The sequence below is a fragment of the Entamoeba histolytica genome, genomic scaffold (genome assembly GCF_000208925.1).
Source record: "Entamoeba histolytica HM-1:IMSS scf_1104750516713 genomic scaffold, whole genome shotgun sequence".
Taxonomy (NCBI): domain Eukaryota; phylum Evosea; order Mastigamoebida; family Endamoebidae; genus Entamoeba; species Entamoeba histolytica.
Genome location: NW_001915055.1, coordinates 18 through 25,365, shown reverse-complemented (window position 1 = coordinate 25,365; position 25,348 = coordinate 18). Strand labels below are relative to the sequence as shown.

The 25,348-nt window shown below is 26.3% G+C and overlaps 12 protein-coding genes and 1 pseudogene across 12 annotated transcripts, besides 2 other annotated features; 4 read left to right on the top strand and 9 right to left on the bottom strand.

The window, feature by feature from the left end:
* Window positions 1–12: 12 nt before the first annotated feature.
* On the top strand, window positions 13–611 carry EHI_029610 (maltose O-acetyltransferase, putative; the record flags this gene model as incomplete). Its single annotated transcript, XM_001913939.1, has 2 exons — window positions 13–161; window positions 185–611. 2 exons carry the CDS (start codon window positions 13–15, stop codon window positions 609–611), a joined length of 576 nt encoding a protein of 191 aa, XP_001913974.1.
* Window positions 612–1,580: 969 nt separating this feature from the next.
* Window positions 1,581–2,600: a repeat region.
* Window positions 2,595–2,821: a repeat region.
* Window positions 2,822–3,335: 514 nt separating this feature from the next.
* Window positions 3,336–8,336, bottom strand: EHI_029600 (uncharacterized protein; the record flags this gene model as incomplete). The annotated part of the gene is made up of 1 exon (XM_644990.2): window positions 3,336–8,336. The coding sequence occupies one exon, from the start codon at window positions 8,334–8,336 to the stop codon at window positions 3,366–3,368; it is 4,971 nt and encodes a 1,656-aa protein (XP_650082.1). The 3' UTR covers window positions 3,336–3,365.
* A 119-nt stretch (window positions 8,337–8,455) lies between these two features.
* On the bottom strand, window positions 8,456–10,225 carry EHI_029590 (protein kinase domain containing protein; the record flags this gene model as incomplete). Its single annotated transcript, XM_644989.1, has 1 exon — window positions 8,456–10,225. One exon carries the CDS (start codon window positions 10,223–10,225, stop codon window positions 8,456–8,458), a length of 1,770 nt encoding a protein of 589 aa, XP_650081.1.
* A 169-nt stretch (window positions 10,226–10,394) lies between these two features.
* On the bottom strand, window positions 10,395–11,633 carry EHI_029580 (mannosyltransferase, putative; the record flags this gene model as incomplete). The annotated part of the gene is made up of 1 exon (XM_644988.1): window positions 10,395–11,633. The coding sequence occupies one exon, from the start codon at window positions 11,631–11,633 to the stop codon at window positions 10,395–10,397; it is 1,239 nt and encodes a 412-aa protein (XP_650080.1).
* A 99-nt stretch (window positions 11,634–11,732) lies between these two features.
* Window positions 11,733–12,566, bottom strand: EHI_029570 (methyltransferase, putative; the record flags this gene model as incomplete). The annotated part of the gene is made up of 1 exon (XM_644987.1): window positions 11,733–12,566. One exon carries the CDS (start codon window positions 12,564–12,566, stop codon window positions 11,733–11,735), a length of 834 nt encoding a protein of 277 aa, XP_650079.1.
* A 132-nt stretch (window positions 12,567–12,698) lies between these two features.
* Window positions 12,699–14,564, bottom strand: EHI_029560 (glucosamine--fructose-6-phosphate aminotransferase, putative; the record flags this gene model as incomplete). Its single annotated transcript, XM_644986.1, has 1 exon — window positions 12,699–14,564. The coding sequence occupies one exon, from the start codon at window positions 14,562–14,564 to the stop codon at window positions 12,699–12,701; it is 1,866 nt and encodes a 621-aa protein (XP_650078.1).
* A 212-nt stretch (window positions 14,565–14,776) lies between these two features.
* Window positions 14,777–15,631, bottom strand: EHI_029550 (uncharacterized protein; the record flags this gene model as incomplete). Its single annotated transcript, XM_644985.1, has 1 exon — window positions 14,777–15,631. One exon carries the CDS (start codon window positions 15,629–15,631, stop codon window positions 14,777–14,779), a length of 855 nt encoding a protein of 284 aa, XP_650077.1.
* A 341-nt stretch (window positions 15,632–15,972) lies between these two features.
* EHI_029540 (dolychil-diphosphooligosaccharide-- protein glycosyltransferase subunit, putative) lies at window positions 15,973–17,244 on the top strand (the record flags this gene model as incomplete). The annotated part of the gene is made up of 1 exon (XM_644984.1): window positions 15,973–17,244. The coding sequence occupies one exon, from the start codon at window positions 15,973–15,975 to the stop codon at window positions 17,242–17,244; it is 1,272 nt and encodes a 423-aa protein (XP_650076.1).
* A 135-nt stretch (window positions 17,245–17,379) lies between these two features.
* On the top strand, window positions 17,380–18,262 carry EHI_029530 (60S ribosomal protein L7a, putative; the record flags this gene model as incomplete). Its single annotated transcript, XM_644034.2, has 1 exon — window positions 17,380–18,262. The coding sequence occupies one exon, from the start codon at window positions 17,380–17,382 to the stop codon at window positions 18,238–18,240; it is 861 nt and encodes a 286-aa protein (XP_649126.1). The 3' UTR covers window positions 18,241–18,262.
* Window positions 18,263–18,325: 63 nt separating this feature from the next.
* On the bottom strand, window positions 18,326–19,825 carry EHI_029520 (uncharacterized protein; the record flags this gene model as incomplete). The annotated part of the gene is made up of 1 exon (XM_644982.1): window positions 18,326–19,825. The coding sequence occupies one exon, from the start codon at window positions 19,823–19,825 to the stop codon at window positions 18,326–18,328; it is 1,500 nt and encodes a 499-aa protein (XP_650074.1).
* Window positions 19,826–21,767: 1,942 nt separating this feature from the next.
* On the bottom strand, window positions 21,768–22,121 carry EHI_029510 (uncharacterized protein; the record flags this gene model as incomplete). Its single annotated transcript, XM_644981.1, has 1 exon — window positions 21,768–22,121. The coding sequence occupies one exon, from the start codon at window positions 22,119–22,121 to the stop codon at window positions 21,768–21,770; it is 354 nt and encodes a 117-aa protein (XP_650073.1).
* A 31-nt stretch (window positions 22,122–22,152) lies between these two features.
* EHI_029500 (uncharacterized protein) lies at window positions 22,153–22,620 on the bottom strand (the record flags this gene model as incomplete). The annotated part of the gene is made up of 1 exon (XM_644980.1): window positions 22,153–22,620. One exon carries the CDS (start codon window positions 22,618–22,620, stop codon window positions 22,153–22,155), a length of 468 nt encoding a protein of 155 aa, XP_650072.1.
* A 2,224-nt stretch (window positions 22,621–24,844) lies between these two features.
* EHI_029490 lies at window positions 24,845–25,147 on the top strand (annotated as a pseudogene).
* Window positions 25,148–25,348: the final 201 nt, after the last annotated feature.

Below are 25,348 nucleotides of genomic sequence, written 5' to 3'. Positions count from 1 at the left end.
ATAAAACACTAGATGAACACCACTGCTGAACAAGAAACAAAGTATATGTTAGAAGGTAAAATTATGATACCAGCAACACCTGATGGAGTTGCTGCATCAATTGCATTAGGAAATAAGTTATTTGATTTCAACCATGAACGAGATTTATCCTTCAAACAATAGTTGGTCACTTAGGAGAAAATAGCAATGTCTTTGCTCCATTCAATTGCACACGAGGGAATTTCATTGACATTGGAGACAACACAGTGATTAACATTAATTGTTATATTCTTGAAGGTGGACCAGTGAAAATAGGAAATAATGTGATGATAGGACCTAATGTTAGTCTTATAGGTGGTACACACTCAACTGATCCAAAGATCAGAAACGCATGTGGTGGAACAGCATATGGAAAACCAATTACCATCAAGGATGGAGCATGGATAGGATGTGGTGCAATCATCTTACCAGGTGTAACAATTGGAGAAAATGCGGTTGTTGGGTCAGGAAGTGTAGTCACGCATGATGTTCCAGACAATATGATTGCTGTTGGAAATCCTGCTAAAGTTAGGAGAAGAGTTTCAGAACATCTAGGATGGACAATAGAGAATAGGGATGTTCCATTAGACTAAGACAGAATATATGAAATAATTATAAATGGTAATTAACTTTATTTTAATGACAAATATTAAGAAACAACTTGTTTGATAATTTATTATAAATTCAATTCATACAAATACAAAGAATTATCTCTAAGATAAAGTTTGGTAATGAAAATTAGAAGTATAAAAGTTGAGTCATAATAAATTAAATAGAGAAAGAATTAATCATAACAATTTATTTTATCAATTTAATACATAAATTATTTAATTCACTTCATTAGTTATTTCTAATGATAATGTAAGTTATATTAATGTTTATTAAAACATTTCATCAGTGTTTAAACATTAAACCTTTTTCTTTCATAATAAACATACTTAAAATACTTCATCAAATATATTATTATCATTTGTGTTGATTATCATTATGTATTTCATGAATAATCTATTATCAATTTATTTGTATTTCTACATATTTTCAATAAAACAAATAATACATAAAATATTGAACATTATTAAATTATTCATAAAATATATTATTGGAGTTATGAAGTAATTAAATTATTCAAATTATTCAAATTGCAATTATTTAATGAAATAATTAAATGAAAAATATGATGTTTCAACATTATACATGTCATTTCAAATTTTATTTAAATATCATATCATTTGTTATACACTCATTTGTTATATCCATTATTTATATTTATTTCTTTATTATCACTTATTTATATTATGATTGTTACTTTTTATATTCTTATTTCTTCTTATTCATTCTTATTACATCAAATAAACTATTTCATTGTTATAGTTATATACTTCTGTATTATGTACATTTGAATTAATCTCATGATCATGTGAAATTTACAATAATTCAATATTTTTAACACAAAAATATTTTGATTGTATGTTTGTTATTTCATTTCTCTCTTTATTTATCATTATCTATTTATGTTTTTATTCATTATTTCTAATTTCTATTTTTTAATTTTCATATGTTTCCAAAATACATGAACTACAAGTTGATATGAAGAATATTTCAATGGTTATGCACATCTATCTCCAAAACAAAATAATAGGAGATAAATTTGATGAAATAAAAGAAATCCTAAAGAAAATAAATAGACTAGAAGATTTGGTCAATGAAATGGTACAGAATAAAGTGCATCATGAAATTAAAAGAAAATGATGAAGAAGGAATAAAAGTCAAAGCACTAGAAAGAATAAAATACCTAAAATATATGATGACAATGATCAAAGAAAGAATTAAATTTAATAAAAATGAAATAATCAGAATCAATACAAATAAAATCATGTTTGATTCTAACAAGAAAATTAGAATAAGGAAGAAACAAATAATGAAATATACAAAAATAACGATATTACTTTAGAATAATGGAAATGTTATATGAAACACAGGTGATATTAAATAAAGAGAAATGGAAAATAAAACAAATCACCTCGTGGAATGAAAGATATGTCAACTATGATAATGTCATAATAACAATAAATGAATTAAATTTAAGTATAATGAAAATAAATAACTGGAAAGCACCATGAATAGACACTATATATGGGTATTATTGGAAAAGGATGTCATCATCAAGAGAAATCATTCTTAATATCTTTAACGAATGGTTGAACTTCCCTGAAAACATCACATTAGACATGGTAAGTGGAAGAACTTTATTAATCCACATAGGAGGTGATAGGAACGATGTCACTAATTATCGTCATATCAGTTGTACAAATGTAATTATGAAAGTATTTACCTCCATATTAAAAGAAAATATTCACATTAGACTTAACATGAATTGTGAATCATTGAAAATTAGTAATAATCAACTGGGATGTAAATTACAATCTTTAGCTGATAAAGAAGGAATAATTAATAGTTATATGTTAAAGCAGCAAAAAGAAGAAAAATACCCCAAAAATGATGAGTCATATTATGACATTAAGAAAACATATGACACTGTCAACCACGAATGTGTAATTGAATCATTAAAATATTTTAAAGTATTAGACTAATAAAAGAATTAAGAATTGAGATTGAGATTGACATCATTAAAGAAGTTAAAAACATTGTAATAAAAGATGTGATGGATGTCATGGAATACTGCTTTTATCACAATTAAACATACTCCATAGAGTTGTTAGATGAAGACTCATAGATTTTGTTAGTCTCCCTTGAACCAGGAACAATAGAAGCTAGTTCTATTAACATTTAGTTAATTGTTTTTATAAATTATTGATAGTTAAAGAAGTATTGTCTATTAACATATTTAAACCATTTTTAGAATATTAATATACTTGATTTAAATAAAAATAAATATAAGAATAAAATAATCAGCTTAAATGAAGAGTAATATAAACTAAACAATAAAGTAAATTAATGAAACAACATAAAGTTAAATAAGAAGCAAATACAATAGTTTAATAAATTTCTTCATTTTTGTCATTTTGGTATAACTTTTTCATTACTCTTTATCATTATTATTTCAATATTTTTAATTGTAATTATATGAGCTTCAATTATTTTTGCTAAACCATTTTTATTATTGTTTATAACACACCGCACTTTTTAATGTTTGTTATATTTTTATGTCATAACACTTGAAATGATGAAAGTGCTACAAAATCAAAATAATTATTTATTACTCTCCCTCAATTCCATTTAATGGTAAAAAAACATACAAAACTGAAGTCTAGCACATTGTACATTCAGAATAAAACTTAGAAATTGAACAAAACAAATATAAAAATATGGTTTTAAATAAACGCGTTTTATCCTCTACCTCTTCTACTGAATGAATTTCTCCCTCCTTTCCTACCAATACTTATTCTTCCTTGTCTTTGAGGTTGTTGGTTTTGTTCTACTGATTGCTCTTCTTGAGGTTGTTGAGAAACGTCTTGGTGAATGGCTCCTTCAGTATTTGGATATTGTTGTTCATAGTTTTGTTCAAATGATTGTTCTTCACTTGAAATACTTGATGAACGTCTACCCAACATCAATCCTCTCCTAGGTGCTGGGACTGGTGGTGGTGCTTCAGTACCTTCTTCTTGGCTAGCTGTTTGTTCATAAGCATTTGGATATTGGTTGTCAACAAAGCCTTCCTCTGAACTTGTTGTTTGTTGTGTATCTCTTCTGCCAAGCATTAATCCTCTCCTAGGTGCTGGAACTGGTGGTGGTGGTGCTTCAGTACCTTCTTCTGTTGTGGTTGTAGCTTCTGGTATATCATCTTGGTGTGGTTCTGGAGTATATGGTGAAATATTAACAGGAATTTGTTGTACTACATGTGGTTTTCTAACTCCCATTTGGAATCCTCGATGTGCAAATGCAGGTTCAACTGGTTCTTCATCTCCTTCTGGCTCTTCTTGTTGATAAACTTCTTTCTTAGGTTGTCTAGCCCCAAGAAGATTACCCATTTTTCTTGTAACTGGTTGTGCTGGTATTTCGTCTTCTTCATCTTCTTCTTGATGAACTGGTTGTTTTACAAAATCCAACTGATTCAAGTCTAATGAAATCTCTTTAGGAGTAATAATTGGACCAGTTGAGGCATTGTCTATTGGATTAGCCACAGCAGCTGGTACAGGTGGTTCTGTAACAGATGGTTGAGGTGATGACTCATATTGTTTGGGTTGTTCTTCTACAAAACTTTGTCTATCATGAGCCAATCCATTCCTTGGTGCTGGGACTGGTGGCACTTCATTCAACTTGTCTTCTTCACCAATATCACTCTGTTGTGTCTCATTGTACAGGTTTTCTGGAGGAGGTGGTGGTGGTGTTGGCTGTTCTTGTTGGTAGTCTTCACTGGGAATATTTGTGGTAGACCTTCTTCCAAGAGTTAATCCTCTCCTAGGTGCTGGGACTGGTGGTGGTACTTCGGTACCTTCTTCTTGTTCTACGTAGGTTTTTTCAGGCACTGGTGGGGGCAATTCTTCCTGAGTTGATTCTTCACTACTTGTTTCATTTATACCTCCTCTTCTGCCAAGCATTAATCCTCTCCTAGGTGCTGGAACTGGTGGTGGTGGTGCTTCAGTACCTTCTTCTGTTGTGGTTGTAGCTTCTGGTATATCATCTTGGTGTGGTTCTGGAGTATATGGTGAAATATTAACAGGAATTTGTTGTACTACATGTGGTTTTCTAACTCCCATTTGGAATCCTCGATGTGCAAATGCAGGTTCAACTGGTTCTTCATCTCCTTCTGGCTCTTCTTGTTGGTGAATTTCTTTCTTAGGTTGTCTAGCCCCAAGAAGATTACCCATTTTTCTTGTAACTGGTTGTGCTGGTATTTCGTCTTCTTCATCTTCTTCTTGATGAACTGGTTGTTTTACAAAATCCAACTGATTCAAGTCTAATGAAATCTCTTTAGGAGTTTCAATTCCCTTACTACTAAATTCTCCATCAACAGGATTAGACACAGCGGCAGGAGTTGGGAAGGTTTGAGCTGGAGTATTAGGAGTGAGTTCTTCATTATTTTCATTGTTGTTAGTCTCTTCAGTCTTTTTACTTTTCTTTTCTTGTTTCTTTTCTTCTTTTTTGAGTCGTTCTTCCTCTTTTTGGGCTTTCTTCATTTCTTCTTTCATTTTCTTTCGTTCATCTTCTTCTTGTTTTTTCTTTAACTTCTCCTCTTCTCTTAACCTCTTTTCTTCTTCTTTTTGTCGCTTTTCTTCTTCTTCTTTCTGCCTCTTTTCTTCTTCTTTCTGCCTCTTTTCTTCTTCTCTTAACCTCTTTTCTTCTTCTCTTAACCTCTTTTCTTCTTCTTTTTGTCGTTTTTCTGCTTCTTTCTGTTTTTTATCTTCTTCTTCTTTCTGCCTCTTTTCTTCTTCTTTTTGTTTTCTTTCTTCTTCTCTATGTCTTTTTTCTTCTTCTGATTCCTTTGGAACTTCATTTTGTTCCAACCTAGGTGGTTTAGATGGAACAGGTGGTGGTACATCACTAACCTCTTCTGGTGGAACAGTACCGAGAAGTCTAGTTGGTTTACTAGGTACAGCAGGAACATTTTGTAATGTCTGTTCTGGAGGAATAGCAAGGGGACTATTCCTTTGTCCTCGTTGAGTCATGTTAATAACAGGTCTTCTTTTAATTGGACTGTCTTCGTTATCTTCAGAACTTGGAGCACTTTCATTCATTAACCCACTTCTTGGCTTAGGAGGTACGGGAGGTAATGTTCCATCATCAAAAACAGGTTTAATACTTTCTTCTGTTGGTCTTCTTTGACGACCAACAACAATCCTTGTTTTACTTTCAGACCCTTCTTTATTTTCAGAGACTCGAGCTAATACATCTTCAACAAGTTCATTTCTTGGACGTGTTGGTTTAGTAACTTTCATGAAAGCACTTTGAGCCTGTCTTCCAATTCTAAATTTTGAAGCAACTGTTCTTCTTGGAATAGTTCTGTTTTCTCTCATTGTACCTCTTCTCTTTCTCATTGCTTTTAATGGGAATTCTACTCCAAACATTTTTACCATTGTTACATCAATATCTTCTTTTTCTTTCTTTTCTCCAAAGAAATTTGGTTCTTCTTGTTCAACTTTAGCTCGAGTAGCATAAACAGGATCTTTTTGGTCTTTTAATAACATTGAATAACCAATTAAAGCACTTGGCCTATGAGCAGTGCCACGAGAATTTTGAATTTTTTGACGTTCAGATTTAATATCAAATGGTTTGCATTGATTGATTAATGATAAAATACTCTTTTTAGCTTCTTCAGTTCCATTATCATTACACAACCCAATAGAAAATACTCTTTCTTTACTTTCATTTACTTTCATTTCTTTAATTTGTTTATCAATCATTTGTTCAATAGAAGAAGTATTTTCTGGTTTATTAAATAATTCACTTCTATGATGTGTTAAATTTCCTTTCTCTTTTGGTTTTTCTAATTCTTTTAATACTGCCCTTTGTGTATTTTTTTCACTTTGAATAAGTAATCTTGATGCATTACCTTCACATTTAATAAACTGATTTTTAACTCTAACTTGAGCATCATCTATACGTTGTGCTAAATGTCCATCATTCATTTCTCTTCTAACACCTTTAAATGTATTAACTTTCTTTTTCTCTTCTTCTAAAAGATTATTTTCTTCTTCTTTCTTTTTTAATACTCTTTTCCATCTTTCTTCTTTCATTCTATCATTTTGTTGGAAATTTGCTTTATGTTTATCGAAATGATTAATAACATCTTTAAAATATCCAGTAAATTCTTTTCTACTTAAAGGAATTTCAACAGTAATTTTTCTCATTCTATTTGTTTCTTCTTCAAAGAATAATTTAAAGTTAAATGAACGTTGTTTAGCATTCTCCATAACATTAACCATAGAAGGTATTTGTTTATCAAAATATGTTTGTTCAACCCATTTACTAACATCAATTCTAAATACAGGAATAGTTCCATCTGCATTTTCTTCAATAGCTTGAATTTCAATATCACTTTCTTCATCACTTTCATCACTTTCTATTTCTAGTGGACTTAATGTTTGTTTAACTCTACTTTGTTCAATTAAAGTTTTCACATAATTTAAATAATTTTCTCCACGTTGTCTTTCTTCCATTTGTTCAAATCCAGTCTTTCTGCTCATAAATAAGAAATTACGATAAAAATTACATATAGCAAGTTCTTTTTTAAGTCTAACTTCTTTTTCTGCTTTAAAGTTAGCTTTCATTTCTCTAAGTCTTCTTTTTTCCATTTCAATTTCTTTTTGTTGTTTTTTTCCAATTTCTTTTTCTTTTTGAATTTCATTATCATCAAGAATTTCATCAAGCATATAATATGACCGTGATGATAATCTCATTAATACTTTCTTTTGTTCATCTTTAGACATTTTTACTCCATTTAATGTAATATCAGCAGTTATTCCTGTTTGAAAAATTGGCATTACAGTAGATATATTCATTTTAAAAGAGTCATCTGCACAAATTGAATTTCCATTTAACATAACATCTTTTAAATTATACATTTTAGAAAATACTTTCTCAAAATCAGTAAAATATTTAATTTGATTATTTGCTAACCATAACCTTTCTAATCCATAGAAATTACTTAATGGTAAAATATTTGATATTTTATTATCATTTAATTCTAATTTACTTATTGAACCAACTACAGTTAATCTAATTGATGCTATTTTATTATTATTTAATTTAAGATGTTCTAATGGTCTTTCTCCAATATTTTCTAATACTTCAATTTCATTATTACTAAGATCAAGTAATAATAATTCTGGGAAAAAGTCTTCAATAAATAATCCATCATCTATTGACCTAATGCCTGCATTTGAAATTGTTAAATATTGTAATTGTTTCCAAACTACACTTCCTCCACTAACTAAAAATTCTCTAAGATTATCAATTTTTACTTTATCTAATGACAATGTAATTAATACTTCTGGAATATTATATTTATTAATTTCTAATTGATACCTTAATTTTTCAAATTGAAGCTCTTCAATTGCACAGTATTGAAGGAAAAATAATGGTAATATTGGTACTTCTGTTCTTACTATTTCTCGACTCTCTGATTCTTCTTCATTACCTTTTATTAATATTTTTTTAATTTGTTCAAATTCATTTTGTAACATATCCATTGTTCCATATGATGGATTAGTTAATCCATTAAATAATTGAACAGTAGCAGGATTTAATTCTATTCTTCCTTTTTTCTTTCCTTCTTCAATTTGTTCTTTAAATTTGATTAATTCCTTTTCAAAAATCTCGACAAATTGTTGGTTATCAATACCAACACAATCACTCATATCACAATGATAATAAAAAATCTTATAATTACTTTTTTTTCTTTTTTCTTTATCTTAAAATCTCTTTTTAAGTTCATCTAATACAAATTAAAGTTTTATATAACAATAAAATGAATCATTTACATCATATCAATCTCTTGTTCTTTGAATTGTCTAAAATCATTATGAGTTGGTAATGAATGAATTGGAACAGCTCTTTGAACATAAGGGTGTTGGAAAAATTCTTCCCAACTACAACGATCTGCTTCTTTATGAGTGATGAGATGACAAATTAAATCTTTAAGCATTGGGTCAATAATAACATCTGGAGGGAATTGTAATGGTTCTTCTCTTCTCATTTTTTCTAAGAAGACATCTTTATCATCACTAAATGGAAATTGATTTGTAGCTAATACATATAAAATAACACCAACACTATATAAATCTGATTTAACAGTATATCCTTTTTCATTTAATATTTCTGGAGAAGCGTAAATAGGAGTTCCAAGGAAACTTGTAATCAATTGGCTTTCAGTCCCAAAGATTCTTGAAAATCCATAATCAGTAATCTTTAATCGAGGAAGTTTTTGATTAATTTGAGTTGGTGTTTTTAATAAAAAGTTATCAAGTTTAAGGTCTCTATGAAGAAGATGTTTATTAAAATGAAGATACCATAAACCACTACATATTTCTGATAAAAAATGAAGTATTTCAAAATCTTGTAAAGGTCTTTTTTTTGCATGTAAATATGTTTCTAAAGTTCCTCTGTCACAATATTCCATTACAAGATAAGAATATTTTCCTTGTTTTCCACCTTCACAAATAGAATAAGGTAATTCAAAATAATCATAGTAATCTACTAAATTTGGATGTTTACACATTCTCATAACACGTGCTTCTCTTATTATTGAATCCCTTCCAGTATAAGGAATTTCTTTAATTGCAACTGGAGTTTTATCTCCATTAATAATACGTAATGCATATATTACAGTTCCATAACTTCCTTTACCAACAATTTTAATAGGATGATAAATACTTGGATCAGATGGTTTTCCCCATTTAAATTTTCTACATTTCTCAATAAAAGGATGAGAAAAAAATTGGTCTAAAGATATTCGTTTATTTGGGTCATATACTAACATTCGTTTAATAAGGTCTTTAAATAATTCATCATTAGTAGAAGGAAATTCTATTGGTTTCATATGAAGAATATTATACATTATATCTGTTTTTCCAATTTCTAATGGATGATGTCCATGAACTAACATAAAAAAAATTACTCCAATAGACCAAATAACAGAGTTATCAAAAATTTTCTTTTTAAGATATTCTGGTGGATTATAATAACAATTTTTATAAAACAATTCTTCTAAGTCAGTTACTAAAGAAAATAAATTTGTTAATTTAATAAGAGGAATAGGACTTGAAGGATCTCTAGTTAAAAGAAGATGTTCTGGGGTTAAAGAATATTGAAATAATGAATAGTTTTTAGAAAGATATTCAATGGCATAAGAAATATCACACATAAAAAACATTGTTTGTTCATTAACTCCAAAAGAAGTATTAGAACGAATAAAAGATAAAAGGTCCATTTGAGTACATTTTTCCATAACAATCCAAAATTGTAATGATCCATTAAAATAACAAAAAAAACAATTATATATTTTAATAATATTTATATGTTCACATTGTTGTAATAATCTTAATGCTTCACTATATTGTAATACAATATCTTTTTTATTCATATTAATTAAATGTCTTTTAATTACAACTGTTCTTGCTCCTTGAGGTGATTTTTCAATTGCATTTTGTATAACAGAATCTTTATTTGAATGAATAACTTCTTGAAGAGTATAACGATTAATTTCACTTTCTGATGCAAGAGTGATATTAACTCTTTCTTTATTCATATTTTTCTTTATTTAAACTTCATCTTTTTAAGTTCTTTTTTTTTTAATTAAATTATAATTTATTATAGTTTATTTTATTATAAATTGTTTTTTTTTTTGTTATTGAGAAGAATTTTCCTCTTTCATTTTAAAGAAGTTTAAAACTAACAAAGAAACTTGTTGTTTAAAACTAATTTAGTTTTAATTGTTTTTGTTTTCTTAATGAATCACTGAGTGAATATACGTAAATATGCCATATAATTAATATAATATTAGCAATAAACACAATGATTCCAGCAATGAAGATATTAAACATTGAATTTTTTCCTTTAAATTCAAGTTCATATCCATAATAAAGCCAAATACCATAAGATGCGATATATTGTAAAATTATAAATATTGTTAAAAAGATATGATGTAATGCTCCTTCTATTATTTTTGGTACTACAAATGGAAGTAAAACAAACCACCAAATGAAATATTGCATTGTATATACTTTATTAAATGCAACAAAAATACATGTCATAAGATAACAACAGAAAATAATATCTTTTTTACAATATCTAAATCCAATTGCAATTAAACAAAATATTTGTGGAAGGAAAGAAATTAATGATCGTATTGTTGATTTAGGGAAATCAAATGATAATGATAGATAATACCAATAGACTGATAAATTATGTCTATGATCTGTACGTGTTCCATGATATAAATAAGTTTCCCAAAGAAATTCAAATCCATAACGATAATAATAATATCCTGTTAATCCTATTAAAACAAAAGCAGTTCCAAATACTGCAATTAATCGTTCTTTAGTAAAGAATGATTTACTCGGATAAAAATTAGATAAACAAAAGAATAATGGAAGTGAATATAATACTGGATAAATCTTCATATGAATAGATAATCCAAAGAATAATGAACATAACCATATTTTTCTTTTATATAAGAAATAAAATGTTAAAATAACAAATAAACATACTACAGCTTCAGCATTTCCTCTTGTTGAAATAACAATTGACATTGGATTAAATGCCCAAATAGCAGTATATAATAATGACATAATAAATGAATTTGTTTGTCTTAATAAATTAAATTGAATACAAGCAATAATAATATCAAATATACTAAATAATATTTTTCCAAATTGTTCATTTAAAAGAATATCTGGGATTAATATCTCTGCTAATAATGGTGTATATCTATAAGTAGCTCTTCTATAAGGAGATTCTCCATTAACCAAATATCTTGATGCATCATTATATACATCATAATCAATATCAGTATATCTTACATTAAATTTTTGGTCTTGATACATTCCATAGACTATTAATCCCATTCTAATTCCTAATGCACTAAGGAAAAATAAACTAATTCCAAAAGCTTTAAGTAAAAGAATACAATTCCCTTCTTGACCTTTTATTCCCATTTATTTATTATTCTTTTAATTAATTTCTTTTAAGTTCTTTTTTTATAGTTCTTTATAGTAAACATTTAACCTCTTCAATTACACACAAATTCAATCAATTTAAAACTTCTTTCCTGACCTTCTTCTTCCTGTGTATTTACTATCAGGTCGAACTTCCATACCTTTCTCTCTTTGTCTTTCTTTCTTTCTAAAGATCCAAGCTTTACTTTTATATTTTAATTTCGATGGTTTTGTAGCATCTTTATACTTCTTTTTATCTACTTTAATTCCTTCACTTTCATCAGTAACTTCTACTCCTTGAGCTTGTGGTAATGCACCTTTTTGTTGACCACACATTAACACAATATAATATTTCTTTGCTTTTTTACTATTTGGAAAATCTACTACAACTCCACCAGTAAATCCAGCATGTGTTGCAGCATTAGTAATCATTTCTAAATCATTTGGTGTTTCTGGATATAATTGAAAAACTGCTCTTGTTCCTCGTTTAAGACACCCAAAGAGTGCTTCAAATAGTTTTCTTAATCTTGTTATAGGATTATGTGTTTTTTTGTCTGCTTGACAAAGCCATTGTATTGCAGATATTGAAATACATCCATCAAATGATCCTGGTCTAAATGGTAAATAATCTCCCATATCTCCTTGTATAACGCTTGAACCATTTTCTTTTGCAATATTTAACATGTCTCGAGAAATATCCATTCCAGTCCAATAATGTCCATTCTCTTCAATGGTTTCTCCTGAATATCCTGAACCACATCCAAGATCAAGAATATGTAATCCTTTAGTTTCTTCTGGTATTCCTAATAATTCTAATGCTCTTTCTGTCATTTCTGTTTGGATATAAGCCATACGAGTATTTCTAGCATATTTTCCAGCTTCTTCTTCATTATAAAAGAATTCTGGTGGTGCAATATGTTCTGGTCTTGACATTAATTACTAAATCTAATCTTCTTTCTTTTCATAAAAATTTGAAAGGGTTTATTTAAATAATAACAATTATTAAAAAAAAATTATAAAATTTTCTTTTCTAAAACAATAAATAGTTGTTCACTTAAAACATTTTTAATCCACAGTAACTGCTTTTGCTAAATTTCTTGGTTTATCCGGATTTATTCCTTTAGCAATAGATAATTCATATGCTAAAATTTGTAGTGGAACAACAGCAACAAGAGCTGTTAATAAACCAGCATTACAAATTAAAATAATTTCATCAGCAACACATGCTAATTCTTGACGGTCAGTGATAATAATTAAATAAGCACCTCTTGCTTTAATTTCTTCTGCTGCTACTTTCATTAAATTAGCATGTTCATCATCTAAAATAATAAGAATTACTGGAAGTCCTTTTTCAATTAAAGCAAATGGTCCATGTTTTAATGCACCTCCAGAATATCCTTCTGCATGAATATAAGAAATTTCTTTAATCTTTAATGCTCCTTCTTTAGCAACACTTTCAGCAAGTCCTTTTCCAAGAATAAACATTGAAGTTGTATTTAATTCAATAAGTTTATGTGCTATTCTTTGTAAATTTGAACGACACGTTAAAGCCATTCCCATACATGTTGGAATTCTTTGTAAACTTGAAATTACTTGTTCTCTTCCTGATATACATTTTCTATGTTGTGAAAACCATACTGCAATAAGACATAAACAAATTACTTGGGATGAAAAAGATTTTGTAGATGCTACTGAATTTTCTCTTCCAGCATTAACATAAACTCCACACATAGTTGTTCTTGCAATTAATGAACCTACTGCATTTATAACAGAAAAAGTTGGCATATTAATGGATTGTGCTAATTGTAATGCTCTATGAACATCTTTAGTTTCTCCTGATTGTGATACAACAAGCATTCCTCCTTCTTCTGGTAAACAATCAAGTGTTAATTCAGCAGCATCAATAAATTCTACAGTATTAAATGATTTTAATTTACGCATTATAGAACAACCAAACATAGAAGCATAATAACTTGTTCCACAACCAGAAATTATAAGATTTTTTATTGGAAGAAGTTCTTCTGCTTTACTTTCTAATCCTCCTAATTTGACATTCTTTGAATCAATAAATCGTCCTCCATAATTCATTGCTGCAGATGCAGCAATTGGTTGTTCGGTAATTTCTTTAATACACCAATGAGCAAATGGTGCTGGTGAAAGAGCAATATTATCTTCTGGATGAATTTCAACACGAGATAAGTCAATTGGTTTACTTGCATCTATTACAGCTACTTCCATATCTTTTAATGAAATAAATTCTCGAGTATATCTAGCAAATGCAGCTGGTTCACTTGCAATAAATCTACGTTTATCTCCAATCCCAATTAATAAAGGACTTCCATTCTTCATTGCAAATAAACAATTTGGATGTGCAATAGAGACAATAACTACTCCCCAAGTTCCAATCATCTTTTGTTCACATTTTTTTAATGATCCAATTAATGATTCTCCTTGATCCAAATAATATCCAATTAATTGGGCAATAACTTCTGAGTCAGTCTCTGAAATAAATTTAATTCCTTTTTCACATAATTCTGTTTTAATTTCAGCATAGTTTTGGATAACTCCATTGTGAACTAATGCAATTCTATTATGTTGGTCACAATGAGGATGAGCATTAATATTAGTTTTAGAACCATGAGTAGCCCATCGAGTATGAGCAATACCAATTGTATTATTTTGATGTTCACTTAAATGACGTTCAAGAATTTTCAAAGAATCAGATGTACTACCTTCACTAGCATATTTTGTTACAATAAGTTGTTTGTTATTATTAATAGAAGCAATTCCAGCTGAGTCATAACCTCTATTCTGTAGAATCATAAGTCCTTCAAATAGATATTTTGAACAAGGGTCATTACCAACATATCCAACAATACCACAACGCTTTTTAGGTAATTCTTTAGGACGAATATTATATGTTAATGACATAAAGATTGTATATAAGAGAAAGTAAGATCTTCTTATATAAATAAAACAAAGTATTTCTTTAACTTTTTTTCTGACTTTAAAAGATTTTTTCTTTCTACACTTTCTTTTGTTAAAAGATTTAAAAATTCTTTCTTTCGTTTTCGTTTCTTTTGTTTCCTTCCTTATTCTTTCAAACTTCTCAAATATCAAAACTAAGAAATAAATTAGTCTTATTAATGTTGTCCTCCTTGCATCATTGATTCCATTAATGATGCGAATAGATTAGATGATGATTGTGGTTTAGCAAAGTACTTAGAATGAAGTTCATCAACAAAAACTAAAACTTGGTTTTCTTTTAAAATGGTTTCAAAAGATGAAGTTGCTTTTTTAAATGCAATTTCAATATCTTCTTTTTTATCTTTCTTATCAACAACTTTCATTATTAATATAATATAAATAATACTAACTTGAATTGCTTGAGAAGATAAAAGATAATTATATTTGTCTTGTATTAATTGATAAATTTTTCTTGCATTAGTTGGAGTATTTGATAATAAAACTTTAAGGACAGATAATAATGTTAATTGTTCCATAGGGATATTATTGTGTTGTTTTACATAATCAAATAACATAACAATATCATTAATATCATTAATGAATGATTCAAGAGCTTTATTGATATTACCAATATTCATATAACTAATACCTAAATCTTTATTTAATCTTATTTTAACATCATTAAAAGAAGTTTGATTTAATAATTGAATAATAGCTTCTTCTTGTTTAATTTTATCTTCTGAAGCAGGTATTTCAATAATATTATTAAATGGAATAATTGACTTATCGTTAATAAGATTTCTATGTGTTTCTAAATACTTCTCGTAAAACTCAATTAACCCAAAGTATGACGTTAAATCATTTTGTTTTGATAATTGTTCAACTCCATCTTGTATAATAGCAATTCCATGTTCAATAGAACGTCTTGAATATCTATTGAATAAAGACTTATATTGCATTAGTGCTTCATATAATTTTCCTTCAATAATATTTTGATGTAATATGTTGAAGATTTGTTCCAAACCACTCATTTTATCTTAAAAATTAATTTTTTTTCTTTTTTTTTTTTTTTATGTTTTTTTCTTTTATTATAAGTTTATTAGTGTTTTTTTATTAAAATATAAATTATTTATATTTACTTTTTTTAATAAAAATAAAGAAATATGAAAGAAAGAATATTTCTTTTTTTTTTTAAATTCACTATTATGTTATTAGAATGTCAGTCAATGAAATAGTAGTATGTATCATTTACTACGTCTGAAAAAACAGTTAATTATTTCTGTTATATTTTATCATTATTGATGATAAAAATAGTTAATTTATCTTTCATCTTTAAAAAACCCTGGAACTAATAAAAAGAAAAACAAAATAAATGAAGAATATTGGTATACTTCTTCTGTTTATATCTGTTGTTTTATCAACAACAAATGAAATAGCTAATGTAGACATTGATATTACAACAGCATATCCAGGAATTAAAATGGATATAACAGTAACTTCAGAACAACCACTTCATTCGTATGCTTTTTATCTTCCTAAGTCATATGAAATTTCAAGTTTAGTATTCTTAAATAAAGAAACAGAGAAAGAACTAACATTTACAACACATAATGAAACAGAATATACTCAATTTATTGTTGAATTTGAAGATACACCTAAAATCTCTCTTACAATGGCTTATATACAAATTAATAATTATCTTCCTGTTCCAAAATTTATTAGTCAATTTGATTCACAAGAATTCGATTATACTCTTCTTCTTTGTCCATTAACTCAATCAAAAACTAAATCATGTCAAGTTCTTCTTCATCATTATGACAAATTAAAAGTTATTTCTGACATAAAACATAGTACTATTAAAAATACTACGGCTTTTGGTCCTTTTGATGATTTATCTCCAATGGAAGTAATTGAAACAACTGTACATTCAAATTCATTACCGCATATCAAAGTGAATAAAATGATACATAGCGTTGACTTACCAACAATATCTTCTTTTGTTAAAGTTGAAGATTGGTTTGAAGATTTCACAAATGAAGGTGCTCAATTATCTAGTGGATTTTCTAGGTTTGACTTCCAACAAAATATTGGTAATTACCCAAATGCAATTGGGTTCTTTGAAATTAATTTAAATACTCGTGCATCATCTATTCAATATAAAGATACTTCTGGAAATATCTCTACTTCTTCTTTACTTCTAAATGATGATAATTTAGTTTTAATAGCACTTCCTAGATATCCTTTATTAACTGGTTGGAAAACAGAATTTATGATTGGTTATAGTCTTCCAAATAAAGTTGTTATTTCTAAAGGTAAAGCAATTATTACTTTACCATCTATTAAAACTGCTATGGCTAAAGAAGTTATTGTTCGTGTGTATCTTCCAGATAATGCCAAATATCTGAAAGTAGAAGGAAAAAATATTGAGAATATTGAAGTGAAAGATTGTGATGCCTTTTTATCTTTTGCTGGACGTAAAGAAGTTTTAATTACAATGAAGAATATTAATATAATGGACGAAGTACAATTAACATTATATTATGAAGAATCAGTAAGTGGATCAATAAACACATTTATTGTCTTTGGTTGTTATGTCCTTCTCTTCTTCTTAGGATTCTTCCTGTTCATTAAGTACTCTGCTTGAACAATCTTAAATATCCATTTTAATAACTATACATTTTAGTTTTTTTTATTATCATTTTATTGTAACTAAAAAGTGAATAATTCTGAAATGATCTTGAAAATGAAATTTTAGGGTTACTTTTAATGCATTCTTTTCATGTCTGGAAAGGCTAATAAGCAAAAGCAAGCAAAACAAACCAACCCACTTATCGTTGCCAACAAGAAGGTATTTGGAAAAGGTAATGTAGCTCATCCACGTGATTTGACTAGATATGTTAAATATCCATTATATGTCAGAATTCAAAAGGAAAAGAGATTATTAATGAAAAGATTAAAGACCCCACCAGCAGTCAATATCTTTGCCAATCATACTCTTGACAAAACTAATGCTACTCAATTATTCAAGATTCTTGATCATATTAAACCAGAAGAAAGAGCTGCTAAATTACAAAGAATTAGAGCTGCTGCTAAAGAATTAGCTGAAAAAACACAAAAAGGAGAAAAGGCTACTGCTTCAAAGAAAACTGAAAAACCAGCTACTCTAAGTTATGGTATTAATAATGTTGTTAGATTAATCGAAAGAAAACAAGCTAAATTAGTTGTTATTGCTCATGATGTTGAACCATTAGAAATGGTTGTTTATCTTCCATACCTTTGCAAGAAATTACAAGTTCCATACTGCATTGTTAAGGGAAAGGCTAGACTTGGACAATTAATTCACAGATCAACCGCTGCAGTTGTTGCTGTTACTGAAATTAAGAAAGAAGATAAAGCAGCATTTGAATCACTTGTTCAAAATGTCAAATCTATCTACTTCGAGAATGCTCATATGTACAGAGAATTCGGTGGTAGAATTAATGGATTTAAACACAATGAAAAACAAAAGAAGATTCAAAGTAAACTTAATAAAGATCTTGCTGATAAAGCTAAACAACAAGCTGCTTTAACTGTTACCACTGCTGTAGAAGAAAAAGCTGCTCCAGTTGCTGAAGAAAAGAAGGCTGACAAGACTGCTTAAATTCAATGGGTTGTTATGGAAATTTTTAATGGTTTTTTTACATAAAAAAAAATAATAAAATAAAAGTTATTTAATTATTATTTATTTAAATTTTAACTTCATTTTCTACTACTACATCACATAAATTATAAACTACAAATACTTCATTTGTTCTTGTTTCTTTTAAGGAAACTTGAGGTAAAGAAAAGACACCAGCTTTATTTGCCATAAACTCAATTGATACAGAAATTAAAGTAGGTTTATTAAGTATACCAATATCTAAAGTAGGATGAAGACAATCAATTTCATCTGGACGATCAATTTGATTAATAATAAAAAGTAGATGACGAAGTTTATAAGAATTATAATGAATGTCAAATTGAATTTTAAAAGAAGTATTTGCATAGATATGTTTAGGAATATTATATTTGATTGAAATAAAATGAAATTTAATAATGTCAATACTATACGATAATTCTTGATAAATACTTCCAATCATTAATTTTGTTTTATAAGATAATTCAATAGTAAGATTTTCTTTATTTATTTTTTGAGTTTCTTTATCAGTATTTGTTTCATTATTAACTTCTTCTTGAAGAAAACTATCTTCTATTGACATGCTTTGTCTCATTAGATTTATTGGTTGAAGAGTATCAAGTTCTATTTTTCTACTAAGTCCTTTTATTAATTTACGTTTAAGTTTACTATCTTTTGAAGGTTGAGGTGTTGGTTTATCAGGAACTTTCATATTTAATAATGAACTTGATGGTGAAAGCATTTTTGGAGGTATAGCTTTAATAGATTTTATTCCTTCTTCAACTTTTTCTTCAATAAATTCTTTTTTTAAATGAATAGGAAATGCAATTGTAAAGCTTTCATACGGATTTAAAATGATTGGAAATTTTGGTATTTCTCCTCTTTGTATTTTAGAATAAATATTAAATGATTTAACTTTAACTGGAATAATTAAATTGTTTGTTAATGTAATACAAACAACATTATTAATTATTTTTCTTTGTATTGTTATTGGTTGGTATATTTTAATTGGAAGAGTGTTGATAAGAAATTCATTCTTTTCAAAAGACTGTGTAAAATATGTGTCTTGATATCTTTTATAAAAGTCTATATTCATTAGTGGCCAAAATGTACTTCTTAAATAAACTGGTTTATTAAAATATTCTGATTCTACAGATACTTTAAAAACTAATAAATGAATAGAACAATATTTATCTACAACAATAACTCTCCAATTATTTCCTTTCATTATATCATTCCATTTACCTATTGTATCATAATTGGTTGTTATATTTTCTTCTTTATTTAAAATAATAGAATCTATTTTATTTACTTCTTCTGGATTAAGATATATCCCTGTTGATATATTCGTTTGTGTAACAATAACAATTTTTGGCTTAGTCTCAGAAAACTTTATAACTCCAATTTCTCCTTCTTCAAATAAAATTTGTCTATCATGATATATCACTATACTAACAATAATCGTTTCTCCTTGGTATAATTCTTTTCTGCTCTCTATTGGACTTGTAGGGTCTTTCATTAATAATTCAATGTCTGTTATTTTGGTTGGAATGACAATTCTACTTTGCATTATTGTTTTTTATTTTTTTTTTAAGTTCTTTTCTTTTATTTTACTTCTAAGTGTACAAATGTTGTATATAACAATTATTTATTTGATAGTAATGTATTATTTATATCTTAGATTTTTCTTTCTTATATTGAAGAAAAACTGTGAAAGTAATAAATGAAATAATATATTCTTTTATATTTGAAACCAATTCAATATTTAATTATGTGTTTCTTTCTATTAATTAGTACTATTAAATATTATAATTATACATATGTTGTATTTAGAATTACTTAACTCAATACTTCATAAAAATTTTTCATTTTTTATATTAATTTATTCTTAACTCATTAATATAATTAATGAAACTCTAATTATTCATAATGTTTATCATATTTTAAGACATTAATATATTATGGAATAATTATTATTATATTACAATCATTATAATATTTAAATATAGTAAATAAATATTCATCTTTTGTTAAATTCAAATTTACCTTTATCATTAATTTTTATTTTATAAAACAAAATTTCGTTTTTATAATTTTATTCTTAGTTACTTTCTTTTTTTCTCATCATCTTTTTAATTTTAATTTTTTCTTTTTCATTCAGCTAATTTTCAATACCCAACTAACTGTTTTGTAAAAGATTTATTAGTTGAATATACTGGGAATGTAAGAGAATATATTAAAAAATCAGTTTATAGTGGTAGAAATATGTTAGGTGAAAATAAAAAACATATGGTTAATAAAGAAATAGTAGACTTTGATGCTTGCAGTCTTTATCCATCAGCAGTTGCAAGACTATTTCTTCCTTCTGGAGCACCCCGGGTTATGAAGAAACCAATACAGTGGTATCTGGAACATCTAATGGAGGAACAACAATATGAAACTACACAAGAACGATTAATCTCATATTTTATTGTGACTATAGAGATAACAAAAGTAAATAAAATTAGAAAGATGCCAATTATTATTAAGAAGGTGAATGGAATAAATCAATATGTAAATGAACCAACAATCATGACAGTAGACTCAATTTACTTAGAGGATCTACTTAAATATCAAGAAATAGAATTTAATGTTAAAGAAGGAATTTATTGAAATAGGGAAAGGGTAGTTTATTCAAAGAAAAGATTAAGGAAATTTATGATATAAGAAAGCAAAAGAAAGCAGAACATGATCCGAGTGAAGTAATATTTAAATTAATAATGAACTCCTGTTATGGCAAAACTATTCAGAATCCAATCATGGAAGAAAATAAACTATTTAGGACAAAAAGAAAAATGCTTTCTTATTGGAAAAGAAATTTAGAAGATATTATAACAGGAGAGCAATTATATGACTCTGATATTTGGATATTAAATGTTAAGAAACAAATAGATGATTTTTATATCCCCAACATTATTGGTGTTCTTATTCTCTCTATGTCCAAGAGAATAATGAATGAATTAATTTATTTATGTGAAGATTTGGACATTGATGTTTATTATCAGAACACTGATAGTATTCATATAAAGAAAAGGATCTACCAAGACTTGAGAAGGAGTTTAAAGAAAAGTATGGTAGAGACTTAGTTGGTTCTGAACTAGGTCAGTTCTACTCAGACTTCCCCCCTGTTAAAGGAAAACCATCCTGGTCAATTAAGTCTATCTTTCTAGGTAAGAAGTCTTACCTTGATGTTCTCACTAATGAGGATGGTGATATAGATTATTTAATAAGAATGAAAGGAATTCCTAAGAGTGCCATCATTGGTACAGCAAATGAAAAATTTGAAGGGGATGTAGTTGCTCTGTATGAGTATCTTTATATGGGTAAACCACTCACCATTGACTTAGCTAAGTATGGAGCCCATTTTGAAATAGAGCGTGATTTTAAAGTAAAAAGTCTGAGTGAATTTAAAAGAACAATTAAATTTTTAAAAAATGAAGCTCTCAATTAAGTCTAATTGATTCTTTTTCTTATTATTGTGTTAGTTTTTCTTGTTCATAAGGTGATAGTGCTGATAAATTCTTTTTATTTAAAAGAACATCATTATAAAGTGTTTTTCCATAATCTTTAATAACATCTTTTATTTTCTTTCCTTCACTAATTTCTGTGAGTGCTTTTCCATTTGTTTCATACCATTTTGGTATTCTTTCTAATAATTTTCCTATTGTTTCACCACCTGGAAGAAATGATGCTATTCCTTTTGAAATAGGGATTAATTTAGTTGTTATATTACCTGTTGTTTTATATAACTTCCCTCCTATTCCTGCTATTTTCTTTCCTGCTGTCTTAATTATATTCTTTAACTTTTTAATAAAACCAAATTTCATAACAATTAATTAAGAATAAAGAGTTAATTATTTATAGATAATCTTCAATATCATAATCTTCATAATCTTCTTCATTATTCATTTCACTTTCATTACCATTGAGTCTTTTAGCAAATAAAGCAGATTTAGGTGATACTCCTGTTCTTCCTTTAGGTTTTAATGAAATATGTTCAGGTACTTGATTAATAATTTTACTTGCTGTTTTAGTAATATCATTTGGTATTTCACTTTTAACTTGATTTAAATATTTTTTAGTTGCTCCAACAACATTTTCACCTGATGCTATTCTATTTAATACTTCACTTGTAGGTTCTGCTATTTTACTAATTACTTCTGTACCTTTTTTAATTATTTCACCACCTTGAATAAAATCTGATGCTATAGAAATAAGTGGTTTTGCTTTTTCAATTACATTCCCTCCTAACTTAGCTCCAATTGCTAATGTAGCAGCTAATTTCTTTAATCCTTCTTTAAATCTCTTCCAATTCCCAAACTTCATGAATGAAATAAAAGATTGAACTAATAAATCAAAATAAACAAGATGAATTATAATGTTATTAAAGCATTGGATCAAGAAGAAACAGGTGATCTTATCAAATACTTCAATTATTCAGATGGAATACTTGAAGCTAATTCAGGTGTTCATGATAATAAATGTTTATCAATAGATTCATCTGATCCACCATGTCCTGTACAAAAAGGAATGTATACTAAAGTAAAATTGACAGATGAATTAATTCAAATTACAAATATAGATAAATCAGGCAACGAAAAAAAGCAAATAATTGAAAAAGAAGAGAATGAATGATATAAAAGAATAAAAAGAAAGTAAGAAGTTTGATATGATGAAGAAAGAATAAAAGTAGAAAGGAGAGAAGATAAAAAGAAAGAAGATAAAGAGTAATAAAACAAAAGAGATGATAAAAGAAGAAAAGAAAGAAAAAAATAAAGGATGCAAATTTTATTTCAACAAATAAAAAAAAGCGCAAAGATTAATGATGCAAAATTTAATGATGCAAAATATTTAGCAACATATTTTATTGATGCAAAATATTTTGAAATAAAAATAATTCATCATTTGATATTATTATTATATTTGATAATAAATTATATTATATATTAAATACATCATATTTCTTTATTATTTATCTTTTATTTCTTTTTATTATTTCATATATTAAATTATTATTCATTCATTTATTATTTATATTTCATTTATTAAATAAAATGAAAATGAAATTGTAAAATATCAATTAAATATTCATGAATAATAATTTATTAATATTTAATAATTGAAATAACAAATAATAAAGTAACATTATTAATATATTCAATATATTCTTTATTTGATTTGTTCAATATTAGATTATTCTATTTCATTATCATTTCATTGTCTTCATTATTTATTTCATTTATTATTTCATATTCATTTATTATTTTTTAAAATCAAATAAACAATAATATTGATATTCATTCATCATATTCATTTAATATAATAAATATACACAACATTTCAGAATAAATAATTAATAATTAAGAATGAAAATGTTGATTTATTCAATATTTTGTTCAACACAAATTCAATAAAACATATATTTTGATAATACACAAATGAAATAATAATGAAATATACAATACTCAAGAATTAATAAAAAAGAAATAAAAAGAATAAATGAATATAAAATTGATAAATAATAGAAGAAAGAAATATAAACAACACCAAAAAACAAATAATATAAAAAGAATATAAATATATAAAAGAATAAAAAGAAAGTAGAAGAAGAATATAAAAATAATAAATCACAAAGATGTAATAAAAGAAGAAATAAATAAATGGTGTGTTTTTTATTTTAAAAATTAGAAATATTCAATAAAAAGTGTCTAATTTAATTGTGTAAAATGATTAACAATATTTTATTAATGAAAAATATTTTACTCTTTTTTTATGTTTATTATTTATATGTATAATTTAAACATGATGTTTATTATATAATCAATCATATGTGTTATGTTATTATTATAACATATAACATGTAATAAAATATAAATGAAAATGATATGAATATATAACATAGATAGAATATAAAACAAAAGAATAATAAGAATAAATGATAAATAAAACGAGAAATGATAGTCAATGATATAATAATAAAATCAAAGTATAAAAGATAAAATTAATATTAATATAAAACAAAAGAGAATAAATATAAAATGAAAATAGATATAAATGATAATAATATAAAAATGATAAAGATGAATATTCAAATAATAAAATACATTTAAATATAAAAGAATAACAATAAGAAAATCTAAAGAATATAAACATAAAAAACATAAAATAATAATAATATAATAATATATAGATAATAAGAATAACACAATGATATAAATAATATAAACAGAGAAATAAATATAAAAATAAATATATAAAAATACGATAGATAAATAACATATAAAGAAAAGAATAAAAATAAATATGAATAATCAAATCATCTATTTCATTAATATTTCATACAAAATGAATACAATTGATTATAAAATATAAACATAAATATATACATATTCTGTATTTATCATACTTTTTATTTTTTTTATTTTATGAGCAAAATATAAGAAAGTGGAATATTCTATTGATGCAAATTATTTTGCATCTTTTTTCTTTTTTGTAAATTATTTAGATGCATTTTTTCTTTGCTAATTTTCGTACCCTACAAGAATTAATTAAATTAAAGTTAAAACAGTATTTTTCACATTGTCTTGTTGATGTTTTAATTGATGAATCATTTGTTAAATTCAATTGTACAAAATAATGGATGATATATTGATACTCAATGCAATAATAACTTCATTGTATTAATTCATCAAGTTTGTTATGTTAGATAATGTGTTATTGATAGAAAAGAATATTAGATAGTTAGAAATTCATTTTGAACATTATTGTTGAGCGAAATGATATATCAATACAAATATTGATGAAATACGTGTTGCTACTATTTACATATTTTATAAAATTAAGATTGAATATCTCTGAATATTTCACATTGAAATCAATTATTTTAATAAATTTCATTTATCATTGTTTGAATAAATCTAATTTTACATAATTAAATATATTATTTATTATTTAATGATACAATAATGAAAATATAATATAATTAGAAGAAAGGTATTTGATACTAATTGTATTTTATTAATACATAATTTCTTTTATATTTTTGTGTTTGTTA